Genomic DNA, 14604 nt, shown 5'->3' with positions numbered 1-14604 from the left:
ACATGGCTAATAAATGATGGACATAGATCAGCATTGGTACTGTTTTGTGTTGCCTATGAAGCAAATGTAAAATCCAGGGGTCACTCTGTTAGCGCCTGCACCAATGGTTTCCGTGCGATAACTTCTGAAGGAATGCTTTGGTTTTTATGAAACTTTCTACACATATCTATATGTAAATATATCAATTAGTCACTCAGTGCAGTTATGCACCTTCTCTGAAAATCATGGCCCCCCAGTAGCCATTTTGGTTTTGTAAAAGTCTCTTGAGGTTTCTGAGAAATAACCTTTTGAAGTGTTGGGGTGGGAGTTCAACCCTTATGATCCACAACAAAGGATGTGTCGGCTGTGGATCAGGTCTGTATAACCTCCAACCCCCGACATAGGATAATGCTGGAACTTTTTGTCAACAAACATGGTCACTTCAAAATCAATAAACAACAAATCACAGACAAAAATTATTTGGTAATTTGTCATTTATTAAACTGTGTTCTCTGTCTATAAGCAAGAGAAAGGATCTTGGTGGGAGTACATAGGACAAAATCTACCACTCCTACCCACTCCACCCAACACTAATGTGTCCTCCCAACCAGCACTCGAAAACTGTGCAACATAACTTCATAATCAGCAAATAATTCTAGAAATAATAACGCTGGAAAGTTACAGAAATAGCTCAAAAAAAGTACCTTTCTTGGATGTTTATGCAGAAAAGATCATCCTTTGAAATCAGATTTGATGACTAATGTTCGAGACAGTAATTCTTTGGACACTTAGCTACGTCCCAGTCACTTTCGTTGAGTAACATTCGTTGTAAGAGCACACAGTTTGAGTGACATTTTATTTGGTGAAGGCGTTCTGTTCACACCTGGTTAAACTTTAAGGAAATACAGGTACAACTGTATTAATATTACTATTGGCCAGTCAGAGACAAGAAAATGTTCGTCAATGATTGTGATCTAACCCTGACCATCATCGATAAATTTTAGAATAGATAGTATAGTTTGTTTTAAACTGTCACCAATAACACAATTATATCATCTTATTAAATTAAAATTCATGAACATGTTTCTAATTGATTGTGCAAGTGGATAACTTAAAATATCAGTATAATAAAATGTACATATATTGTATATATATTATAGAAAAAAGTATATTTCAAAACAGCTTCATATCATATAAATAAGTTAGAAAATGCTCTCCAACCCTTAATCATACACAATGGACATTTGGTACAGGAATGTATGGTACACTTGACAGTGCTATCACAGAAACAGATTACAGATAAATACAAATGTAAAGGAATACTTCCAGTTAATAATTTAACAATAAGGAGGGAGAAAACGGCATGCAGAAATAATTTAGACAGGCCAACCATCAAATACCATATTGATCAAAGAGGGTTTTCATTGACAATTTATAATATTTTACATTTTTAAATGGAACAAATATGAAATGGCATCTCGACGGAAAATATACCATAAACTGTATATCATAAATACCCGAAACGAAGTGAATTATTTCAAGTTTGACTGACAAAATCTAAAACGAACGGAAAAACATGTAACATTAATGATGCATAGATGAAAGATAGAAGACTTAAAAAACCCTTTGAACAAACCATTTCGACCGCAATATGTACAGTGTATATATATTACCAAGAGGCACTTAAATAACATAGGGAATAAACCTATTTTGATTAGATTGATTGTATCAAGGAGCAAAAGATGTATAGAATACAAAGATCAGAAAACCACAAGTTCATGTAAACCTTAATACTGTTATACTAGATAGAATACCGTCACCAGTAAAGAAAAACGTCTCGTACTCTGCATGTACAGTGGAACCTTGTTAATCGTCACGCTGGGATAAACAAGAAAATCAACTTCTAAATGCTTATGTTAAGGTTTTACATGAATTTCACATGTAAGAAACATGTTTTAGTATAAGCAAGTTTTCAGCTAAATTCAAGAATGAAACGGTACTAAAACAGAAAAATCCTTTTTCATTTCTCAAATTTGCACAAATAGATACCAAAATGGTGACCAGTTATCTGTGAAAGGACCTTGTGAGACTGGCATGACTCCACTGTACTGTATGTCCTTACAGCATTTAACATCATTTATTTTGAAAGTAAACAGATCTCATTTCTTAATTAATACATGATCATATTAATGTTCATACACAGAAATATGAAAGTAAACATAAACAAGGAAAACACAGAAATAGAAAAATGTGAAAAAAAATTACCTACAAAAAAATAATAAAAAAATCAGGAGGACTTTTTTACAATCTGTTTCAGTTCTCAAGAAAAAAAATCTATTTCTAAAATAGTATGTAACATATTTGTCCAAAAAAGACATCTAAATGTGTAAAACTAGAAACATTGAAATAAGCAGTGAATAAATAGCAGTATATAACGGAGGGAATACATAAGATAGAAAACCGTACCCCACAATGGAGTCAAAATTGACAAAAATATCTACGGATAGTGAACACGTTTTGAATCATCAAAAAATCATAAATTACAGCCATACAGGTACTTCTTGATTCTGACTCAAGACATCAATTCCTCCTCAAACGATGGAGTGAGGTTTTGTGCGAGAATGCAGACACACATACAGTGTGACTATCACACTAGTATATACATGGCATGTATAATTTTACAGAAACACCAACATAGATCTACCTGACCAATCTTGTATATTAAAATAAATATAGCACTTATTTTATAAATCAGAAATAAATTAGCAGTTGTCTTTCTTTAAAAGACCAATTCTATTTATAATTACAAACATATATGCTTTTTCTGGTTTGAAAAAAAAACTATTTTTATGACTTTGTCAGGTTTTGCAATGGTTGTATTTTTTTGTAAATTGCTGATTATCAAGGGCCCTTATTAGTTGGAATATGGTACAGGATCTACCTTTGTACAGGTAAGCTTGTATTAACAGTAAAACCTGTCTAAGTTAGATTATATAAAGTATGTACATTACAGGCTAACTGGTAGTGTGTCAGCTCTGGGGGCAGGGGAAATCTTTGTAATCCAAACAGTTAGCTTTCCGAGCTCTATTGTTTGTGTAGCAATCATTGTAAAGATGAGCTTTCACTTATTTATAGTATTTCAAACAATATTGAAATAACATGATTTACTTTTTATGAATTAAAAATGACCAGATAACATTGTATCAGTATGAGTGCAAAATTTCTTTAATTATTCCTGATTTTTAATTTGATTTAACTATTGGTATACGTGTATATTGACAATTTCTTTGATACTTGAGAATTATCCATAATTCTTCTAATTTTTTCAAATACATGTGAAGCATTGCCAAAACAGTTTCCTGCCAATATGGATAAAGCAGGACTTTTACCTACTCAGACTTTTACCTAGATAGAAATATTGGTGAACTTGTAAAATTCCATCACCACAATACATTCACATTCATACATAAAGAATAGTGTATCTTCATGGTCAAAACAAGTGTCCATGAAATTCAGCAAAACACTATTGCACAATCATGGATGTTTTGATGAAAAGTGGGACCATACCTTACTCCCATATTCAATCAGGAGAAATTTATTGCTAATGTATACAACCTTATTAATTCATCAAAATCAATTTCTTATGCAAAAATATTCTTTTTTTGTTTGCTTTTGCATTCACATCTATCAAACTTGTTCTTGAACCAAAAAGTCATTTCAAAATTAGTTTGATATAAAAACAAAATCTAAATATCATCCATTTTTTTCCTCCATCTTTAAATATCTTGTTGTGGGTGTCTATATTCAACCTGATTGCCAAAATTGCAAAATATCTTATAGTGATATAACTGAGTTGAACATGAACACCCCCCAAAAAAAAAAAAATGATCCAACTCACTCAAAATATACCCCATAAACTGACCCTATGGCAAATAACTTATTGTTACGGAATTCGTAGGAGGAAAACGTATCACATGTTGAATCCCACAAGCACCGACTGCCGATCCGGAGACCTTGGTTGTTGAGCTGTCCTATGTGGACTAGACAGATGATCTTAAAGCGTGGTATGTTCATTTCTCTCACCCGCGTCTTAATGATCTGAAAACAATCAAAGTTTATGTTTAAGTATTTAAATCTTCTCCAGTTCTTACGTGATGATGCTACGAGTTCCTTCCTCAGCCAAGGTGTTCAGGTTTTGTGGCTCATTAGTTAGACTTTTATGTTGTTGCAATGTATTATAGCTCTGTATGACAGGTACTCAGTTGCATTTCCCCTAAGAGGGTTTTTACTGCACTAGTACAGTTTCACTTAATATCATGTTTCGGTTATTATCATGTTTTTGTTTCCACCTGATATTTGTTGGTCATGATTTTAAAACAATAATGATACTCAGATAGGGTCATTGAACTGTTTGAAAAGATGAGTGAATGCCTGGTCAAAAAGCACATCAGTAACAAGTGCTCAAACCATCTGCAAGTGATCTGATGTACTGTCATAAGTTTAATCTGTGCTACATGTGACAGATATATTTCTCTCTTGATATGAAATGGGACCATGAAGTAATAGGCAATTCACAAGAGCTTCACAGTAAGTTGTGTTGAATTTATACAGTATTTATGTGAAATGTTTCATTTTTACCTCGTTATGTTGCTGCACATTAACTCATTCACCCCTGAAGTTTCATAATGAACTATTCCAACCTTTGAATTGGAAGAGTTCAGATGTGTCTTCAGGGGTCAATGAGTTTTTATGAAAGGAATGTTTAGATTTTTTTTCTAATAAAATTGAGTTACCACCAGAGGACAGAAAGGAAAATTGAATTCTGCATGTACAAAGACTACATATTGGCAATAGGATTTTAACATACAAATGCTAATATTCACTTGAAAGTTATCAAACTCGTACAAACCTCTGATGTGGTCTTTGAGAGTTGGCGACACAGTTCGGGCTCATATTTTTCATGGCGAAGACAGCTTTCAAGAACATCACTGATGATGTAGCGTATCTTGGCAGTAGGGAACTTCTGGTCGGGTGCTGTTTGGTATGAGTTTTCATATTTGACCGGTGGTCGATAATGGTCATCATGACCTGGGTCATCGGTGAAAGACACGGTACTCATAGAACTGGAAAAAGAAAAAACTAAATCATTTCTTCATAGAGGTGCATATTATCATTTATTCCAACCCAACCTTTATGATAAAGTAATAACACCAGTGAGGAACACAGATTAGTGTAGCGGTTTGTGAAGTGTTAGACTTTGTGATAAGTTACACATGGTTATTAAAACATGATGTTTACAGCTGTATTATGTTAGAGTAATGTATTACTTTACAATTCAGCATATTGACAATGACAAACAGATAGTGACATTCACAGGAACTCAATCTTACAGACCATTAAAGTGGATACAGCAGAGCTAGGACAGTGGTAAACAGAAAAAACATTTTTTGACACAATTAAACATTAGAAATATTCACAGTTTAAATGTTACATTTTAACTATTATCTCTGCAGGACTAAAACCTTGTCATAAAACATGCTTTCTTGTATGATCAGCTACAGTATGGAGAAGCAGCATGCAGAAACTAGCTACATTTGTCTCCTGTGTTTAAAACACTATAGGAATTCCAATATTACATGCATTTTGCACTGTACAGTATTTATCTGCCAATAAGCCCATGCCTGGAAATAAGCCCACCTATATCTAATGCAGTTCTGTAGACATATTAATGTCAACAAATGTAAGTAACTGTGTTTGAGGAAGTCCACCCCTACTTTGACTCAGAGGTAAGGTGTTGAACACCCCCTAGTGTGACTCAGAGGTAAGGTATTGAACACCCCTACTTTGACTCAGAGGTAAGGTGTTGAACACAACCTACTTTTACTCAGAGGTAAGGTGTTGAACACCCCTACTTTGACTCAGAGGTAAGGTGTCGAACACCCCTACTTTGACTCAGAGGTAAGGTGTTGAACACAACCTACTTTGACTCAGAGGTAAGGTGTTGAACACCCCTACTTTGACTCAGAGGTAAGGTGTTGAACACAACCTACTTTGACTCAGAGGTAACGTGTTGAACACCCCTACTTTGACTCAGAGGTAAGGTGTTGAACACAACCTACTTTTACTCAGAGGTAAGGTGTTGAACACCCCTACTTTGACTCAGAGTTAAGGTGTCGAACACCCATACTTTGACTCAGAGGTAAGGTGTTGAACACAACCTACTTTGACTAAGAGGTAAGGTGTTGAACAACCCTACTTTGACTCCGAGGTAAGGTGTTGAACACCCCCTAGTGTGACTCAGAGGTAAGGTGTTGGACATCCTCTACTTTGACTCAGAGGTAAGGTGTTGAACACCCCCTAGTGTGACTCAGAGGTAAGGGGTTGGACATCCTCTACTTTGACTCAGAGGTAAGGTGTTGAACGCCCCCTAGTGTGACTCAGAGGTAAGGTGTTGGACATCCTCTACTTTGACTCAGAGGTAAGGTGTTGAACTCCCCTACTTTGACTCAGAGGTAAGGTGTTGAACCCCCCCTACTTTGACTCGGAGGTAAGGTGTTGAACACCCCTACTTTGACACAGAGGTAAGGTGTTGAACAACCCTACTTTGACTCAGAGGTAAGGTGTTGAACACCCCCTACTTTGACTCGGAGGTCAGGTGTTGAACACCCCTACTTTGACCCAGAGGTAAGGTGTTGAACACCCCTACTTTGACCCAGAGGTAAGGTGTTGAACAACCCTACTTTGACCCAGAGGTAAGGTGTTAAACCCCCGGGCTTATTGCAGGAGAAATACAGTAACGCATTTTTTTTCTCATTGAAGTTTGATGGATTCCCACAAATGTTCTACAAAATTAAAACACAGTATATGTAGGTTTTAAAGAAATTTGATTGAAAAATTACCTGTTAGAATTTTATTTATCCGGGTTCTAAATCTCTTTGTAATTTAAAACTGATATTGTTTCAACATCATAATTATGCAAAACAGTTTAACGCTATTGTGAGAATCAATCTTTAATGAAATATTCCACATGCATTTCTTATTGTAGAAAATGATCTTAAATTTATCTGAATCAACAACAGTTTTGAAAGATCAGACCTGAAAACAAAAACTGTATGCTTGTTTACCTCTCGATTCCAAGGCTCTAAATATTAATGCGAGAATACTTCTTCTTCAGAACCACACATACAAAGTGCTGAACAAAAATCCAGGTTATAGTCTTATTGTGCGTTGAGTATCACAAATTTCATCTAAGTACCACATACATCCATTGGATAAAAATTATCAGCATAAATTTCACAATCTGTTCATGTAATATGCCTCAAGCACTACAACTTAACAATAAAGACGCAGGCTAGAACCTCCAGACCGATCCTAATTTCCTTATATGTACAGGCGTTGCTAGATATGCTGAATGTTACCTTTCTTGTCAAAATCAACAGGTAAAATGCTTCAGCATTGTGTTACCGAAAGGATTATTTACAGCTATTCTCATTAATTAACAATGTCCCGTCTTCCACTGATGGTAACCATACATGCACAGTCAGGGTCATATTTCACCTTCTTATCCTTGATCTTAATTAAGACACAAAAAAAACTACAAATGATTAATTAATGTACGTGTCAAAGGTCATAGTAGTAATGCATACTGTTGGTCATATGTTAATTCAAGCCACTATCTACCAAGGTAGGAATTTCACAATATTCTCTGCTTTGAATTGGAAGAGTTCAAATGTGTCTATAGGGGTGAATGAGTTAATTAATAAAAGTATTTCTATAGTCTGAGCTTAATTGATCCCATTTGGAGCATAACTCTCCCATAAAGCTTTTTGTAACATGATATACATGTAACATAAACAGATTCACTTATTTTTCACTTTTTGATGTTACTTGAACTCTGAGTTAGTAAACTTTGTACAATTGTAAATAGCAGCAGTATTTAAAGAGTGTAAAGTGACCAGCAGTATTTACAGATGTCTATTTGTATAAAGTGACCAGCAGTATTTACAGATGTCTATTTGTGTAAAGTGACCAGCAGTATTTACAGATGTCTATTTGTGTAAAGTGACCAGCAGTATTTACAGATGTCTATTTGTGTAAAGTGACCAGCAGTATTTACAGATGTCTATTTGTGTAAAGTGACCAGCAGTATTTACAGATGTCTATTTGTGTAAAGTGACCAGCAGTATTTACAGATGTCTATTTGTGTAAAGTGACCAGCAGTATTTACAGATGTCTATTTGTGTAAAGTGACCAGCAGTATTTACAGATGTCTATTTGTGTAAAGTGACCAGCAGTATTTACAGATGTCTATTTGTGTAAAGTGACCAGCAGTATTTACAGATGTCTATTTGTGTAAAGTGACCAGCAGTATTTACAGATGTCTATTTGTGTAAAGTGACCAGCAGTATTTACAGATGTCTATTTGTGTAAAGTGACCAGCAGTATTTACAGATGTCTATTTGTGTAAAGTGACCAGCAGTATTTACAGATGTCTATTTGTGTAAAGTGACCAGCAGTATTTACAGATGTCTATTTGTGTAAAGTGACCAGCAGTATTTACAGATGTCTATTTGTGTAAAGTGACCAGCAGTATTTACAGATGTCTATTTGTGTAAAGTGACCAGCAGTATTTACAGATGTCTATTTGTGTAAAGTGACCAGCAGTATTTACAGATGTCTATTTGTGTAAAGTGACCAGCAGTATTTACAGATGTCTATTTGTGTAAAGTGACCAGCAGTATTTACAGATGTCTATTTGTGTAAAGTGACCAGCAGTATTTACAGATGTCTATTTGTGTAAAGTGACCAGCAGTATTTACAGATGTCTATTTGTGTAAAGTGACCAGCAGTATTTACAGATGTCTATTTGTGTAAAGTGACCAGCAGTATTTACAGATGTCTATTTGTGTAAAGTGACCAGCAGTATTTACAGATGTCTATTTGTGTAAAGTGACCAGCAGTATTTACAGATGTCTATTTGTGTAAAGTGACCAGCAGTATTTACAGATGTCTATTTGTGTAAAGTGACCAGCAGTATTTACAGATGTCTATTTGTGTAAAGTGACCAGCAGTATTTACAGATGTCTATTTGTGTAAAGTGACCAGCAGTATTTACAGATGTCTATTTGTGTAAAGTGACCAGCAGTATTTACAGATGTCTATTTGTGTAAAGTGACCAGCAGTATTTACAGATGTCTATTTGTGTAAAGTGACCAGCAGTATTTACAGATGTCTATTTGTGTAAAGTGACCAGCAGTATTTACAGATGTCTATTTGTGTAAAGTGACCAGCAGTATTTACAGATGTCTATTTGTGTAAAGTGACCAGCAGTATTTACAGATGTCTATTTGTGTAAAGTGACCAGCAGTATTTACAGATGTCTATTTGTGTAAAGTGACCAGCAGTATTTACAGATGTCTATTTGTGTAAAGTGACCAGCAGTATTTACAGATGTCTATTTGTGTAAAGTGACCAGCAGTATTTACAGATGTCTATTTGTGTAAAGTGACCAGCAGTATTTACAGATGTCTATTTGTGTAAAGTGACCAGCAGTATTTACAGATGTCTATTTGTGTAAAGTGACCAGCAGTATTTACAGATGTCTATTTGTGTAAAGTGACCAGCAGTATTTACAGATGTCTATTTGTGTAAAGTGACCAGCAGTATTTACAGATGTCTATTTGTGTAAAGTGACCAGCAGTATTTACAGATGTCTATTTGTGTAAAGTGACCAGCAGTATTTACAGATGTCTATTTGTGTAAAGTGACCAGCAGTATTTACAGATGTCTATTTGTGTAAAGTGACCAGCAGTATTTACAGATGTCTATTTGTGTAAAGTGACCAGCAGTATTTACAGATGTCTATTTGTGTAAAGTGACCAGCAGTATTTACAGATGTCTATTTGTGTAAAGTGACCAGCAGTATTTACAGATGTCTATTTGTGTAAAGTGACCAGCAGTATTTACAGATGTCTATTTGTGTAAAGTGACCAGCAGTATTTACAGATGTCTATTTGTGTAAAGTGACCAGCAGTATTTACAGATGTCTATTTGTGTAAAGTGACCAGCATTAAGGTACACGTCATCTTTACATGCATGCTGACCTGCTACTTTTTATGGTAAAAATTACTGTCACGTTAAATGATGTTAATACCACTGGCAGGATTATGATAGTCGTAATCGGTTTCTGCAAATGTATATTCCATACAAACCATACCTATCATATTTTTCAGAAAAAACATTGTTTAAAATTTGATTTTTGGAAAATAAAAACAAACATAAAACAAAAACATGAATGTCATTGGTGAGCTCTGGACGAACACGCCAATCCTACAGGAACTCAGAGGAATTGTAAATTCACAGTAACAAAATGAAATATGAGAATATACCTTGACAAGGGAAGTAACTCTCTTTTTGTTGCCAAACAAGGGAAAATACTCCATGTGAAAAAAACCAGCCTTGAAGTGGATCTTTACTTCATAAACCTGTGTGGAGGAACCTTTAAGGCTTTAACCTTAACTAATTTGGTGGATGGGAAGCACTTGCTGCTAATTAAGTGCCTATAGTTGTCACAAGAATGTGTATTGGTGGGGAGTTAAAATGTTAGGGAACCCCTAGACCAGTTAATATTTGTTGACAGTAGAGTATGACAGGGTTTTATGGTGATGTAGCCTCTGATCTAGTCCACATATAACTATGTAAACACCTGAATTACCAACACTGGCCTCCTCACTCTACACAAACACCATTACTCTCCATACAAGTGTTATATTTCAGGTCTCCCGAGTGCCACACCATTACGAATTTAAATCCAATGACTTCTACCCACTCTGTATAACCTTATCTGTTAAATCTAGCTACTTTAGGTAAAATAAATATTCAATGTGTAACTTGATCTTTGCTTGTTTGTTTTCCAATTTTGTTGTATTGTGCTAATCCAGATCTTAGTATATCCATGTCTAAAATTAAACCTGAAGCTAACTCTAACACTAGCAAACATCTCAGTGATGATATTACAGCAAGTACAGCGATACAGCATGTATAGAGATACAGTGTGTACAGAGATACAGCGTGTACAGAGATACAGTGTGTACAGAGATACAGCATGTACAGAGATACAGTGTGTACAGAGATACAGCGTGTACAGAGATACAGAATGTAACCATTCAGCTGACTTTTATTTTGAGAGGAATTAGTCCTCATGCAAGTCAACCGGATCAATTTGCTATAAATTTCATACTTCAAAAACAAAAACAAACTTAATTAAAAAAGGCAGAGACAAAGCAGCAGTATAATTGCACATGTTCAGAACTAATAAGCATAAATAAAATATGTGTACAATATCCCTTGGTAAAAAATAATACATTTAAATAGCATTGTTTTAGCTGTTCTTTCAGATAAAATCATCAGATCTTAGAATATACCAGGTAGGAATAGTTTAGCAAATGCTCAATTTTAGGGTCCAAAATCGGGAGTCTCCCTTCAAAATAGTGGGAGTTGGCATGTAGGTAAGTCCTTTTTTACATGTTTTGACTTCGCAAAACATTTTCTCTCCATCAAAAAATTGAAAGGTTGACAAGTATGTAAGAAGATTACAAATTGGAATAACAAGTGTTTGATTAGTTCTACACACAGGATTATATCATTCTGAAACAAAAATCCCACTTGACCTACTTATGTTGAACACATTATAACACCTGACCTACTTATATAGCATTATAACACGTAGTAGACTTACCTTCAATCTCCACCAAGTTTTATTCTATGTAGACTGGTAAAGTCAACTTACTTATAAGCCTTATAATTCCATAAAGCAATCTACCTTACCGGTATATATCATCAGACGATCTGTTGATCAAGCAGACCATCATCACATCCAAATGATGGGTGTTAAAAGGGAGCAACAAGGAGTATCATTACTATAGCTGTATTGAGAAAATGTTATGAATAAGTTTTTATTAAAAATCTTAAATCTCGCAAATCTGTCCAAACTTAAGTCAACACAACATTTCACTGTGCCTGGCACACAAAAAATAGTAATGTACTACACAATGTATAACGATACAAAGAAAAAACATAATCACAGCTTTGATTTGAAAGTTCAAGATTTAGTCTAATATCTATACCATTGTGTAATATACAAAAAGGGACCAGCTATATACGTTAGCTAATCATCAAACTAAATAAACAGATGTCTTTAGTGTGTCGTGTCATCCAGCCCCAGACACAATGAACCTTGTATAACTTGAATGCCACGGCCACTTTAGCGTAAACTCCAGGGGTTAGAGGGTTAATATGTAATATGAAAGGATTCTGAGTACTCCTTCTTATATCCAATTTAGAAGATAGATAGTATACTGTTGTCATGAAAAGAAATACTCAACAGGGAAAATTTCATATTTCAAAATCCCTGTCTGTCCTTTGGAATGGATTCAAATAATTGTCTTCAAAGAGTACATCTTGTGTATTACAAGTATATTAAGTTTATGTAAAGTAACTTTAAGTTTGTATAACAGGAGTCATATAGACGTCTGTATGAAAATGAACAAAGGGCCATAACTCCATAAATAGTACAACATAGCAACACTCCAGCATCCCAAGAGGTACTCGCATACAATATCTGGCCATTGTAGGTGGAAATATATGTTCTATGTCCTGTACAAAGTGACATAATCATGCACTTTAAGTAACTGATGGACTGACTGACCAACAGAATGCAAACCTATAGCTATACTCCCCCTCCAGTGGAACTAATGAGGATAATTTCAAAAGACCCACACACTACACGTGAATTACCACAAGCCTTATGAAATCATTTATTTAGGTACTTCAATTTCAGGAAGGCAAAATTTCACCAAGGCTTCAACGATTCATAATAGAGAATACAGCTGAACCAATACCAGCCATCAGGAACATGGAGTATCTATAACCTTATATTTGTCCCAAAAATTCTTGTCCTGTTTATGTGTATTTTCTGAGAACTGAGTAACTGACTGAACATTGTAAATTCTGTTTACCATTATGCCTTTAATGAACAAACAAAATACACTGTATTTTAGTCAAACCTCAATATCATGTCCCTCCTTTCGTTTGCCACCTCACTTACTGCACATATATTTCATGGCCCATTTGTGTGTTAAGCATTCCTTTATACATTTCCCTCAATTTATCACCAATCCCCTTTATATCAACATTTTTTTCTAGACAAATGACAGCAGTATAACAAGGTTAAACTGTATATATCATAAAGGACACATCTGTAGTCTAGACAAATGACAGCAGTATAACAAGGTTAAACTGTATATATCATAAAGGACACATCTGTAGTTAAAGCATATAAATTACACTGACATCATGAACACAGTTCTTAAAACACTCTGCGGGGGAACTTGAGCTGAGTAAATCTGCAGAATACAAAAGCAACCAAACACTGGACTCAATAAGAAAAACACCTTGCATTGTACTGATAATCAACAAAAGTGATAGGATTTAACGTGGCGGGAACCCAGATCCACTGATACATCAGCTAGTACGTACGTACAAAAAAATATAGCATAGCTAGTCCATACTTCAGCCTATTCAAGTATCCCTTAGTCTGGTTGCTTAAAACTTTATTATTTTCAAAATGCCTTATTTGAGAAATACCTGGTAACCTTAAATTTACCATTTTTTGTGTTTTTTCTTCAGATGATATTTATTTTTTAATCCATATACATATAATTTTAGAACTCAATTTCAATCTTTTTGAAAATATCCTAAATCAAAATTTTGCTTTCAGTAGAAGTTATAAGCTGACCAGGGTTGGAGAAGCTAAGCCCTTCGGGAGATCTAACAATATGACCCAGTCAATTATCCATTGGACGTTACAAGGTTTCGGGGGTGTTTTAAATCAAACTTAGTTCTTAGCAAAAGAGTATGTGTTTATCTGTGATTGAGTGATCCTGATCGCTTAAACAGGAGCTGTTTTCATGCTACACACCAAGTATAATGTACACCACTAGACTTATACAGTGTTATGCCCTATACTGTTCTCGCCTACTGTTAATTGTTGTGAAAGTAACTTGGCTATAGTTCTCCTTGTGAATTTTTAAAAGTGTGTAAACCTACAAACCATTCAGTCCTAAAACATAAATTCACCAACATTCTTCTAAACAATGGCTCCTACTGTTCAGCGATGAATATATAAAGAGAGAGAGCAATAAATAGTATATTGTACATACAAGTCACTCCTTTAAAAAGCAACAGTAAATTGTGACAGGTTTTTTCAATCACGCTCCTGTTACAAATATCTTCACAGATCAAGAGCACTGAAGTGGAAACAGGGTTTTACAGGTTTTTTCCAAACATGTTTGTGAAGGATAAAAACAGTTTTGCTGACAATTTAAGAGCAATCGTCTAAACCAAAGCTGCCGTTTTCCTTTTCACATTATTAGTACATTTTGTATTTGGATACTAAATCTTTTGTTTTGTGAACAAAATAGCCTTGTATACCTGGCATCTGACAGGTGTAACAGTGTAAAGCAATTTGTTTTAAGGGTATTTATTTCAATTTCTCTACATGAACTACTCTGGTCCTTTAACTATGGTGTTCCATTAAAAACAATCTAAGACATATGACCTCTACTG

The 14604-nt window shown here is 34.8% G+C and overlaps 1 protein-coding gene across 3 annotated transcripts in view; it reads right to left on the bottom strand.

Moving 5' to 3' along the window:
• Positions 1-455: 455 nt before the first annotated feature.
• The window catches only part of LOC110456599 (tctex1 domain-containing protein 1-B-like), a 32306-nt gene continuing 18157 nt past the window's right edge, over positions 456-14604 (bottom strand). For all 3 annotated transcript variants that reach the window (XM_021507427.1, XM_021507428.1, XM_021507429.1), the window contains 2 exons: positions 4889-5102; positions 456-4077 (listed from right to left, as the gene is read on the bottom strand). In XM_021507427.1, the coding sequence (XP_021363102.1) occupies positions 3874-4077; positions 4889-5102 (418 nt within the window). In that variant the 3' untranslated portion in view covers positions 456-3873. The remainder of the gene's footprint in view (positions 4078-4888; positions 5103-14604) is intronic.

This window comes from Mizuhopecten yessoensis, unplaced genomic scaffold (genome assembly GCF_002113885.1).
Source record: "Mizuhopecten yessoensis strain PY_sf001 unplaced genomic scaffold, ASM211388v2 scaffold8811, whole genome shotgun sequence".
Taxonomy (NCBI): domain Eukaryota; kingdom Metazoa; phylum Mollusca; class Bivalvia; order Pectinida; family Pectinidae; genus Mizuhopecten; species Mizuhopecten yessoensis.
The sequence above is the reverse complement of the archived record's forward strand: the minus strand, read 5'-3'. Positions and strand labels throughout refer to the sequence as shown.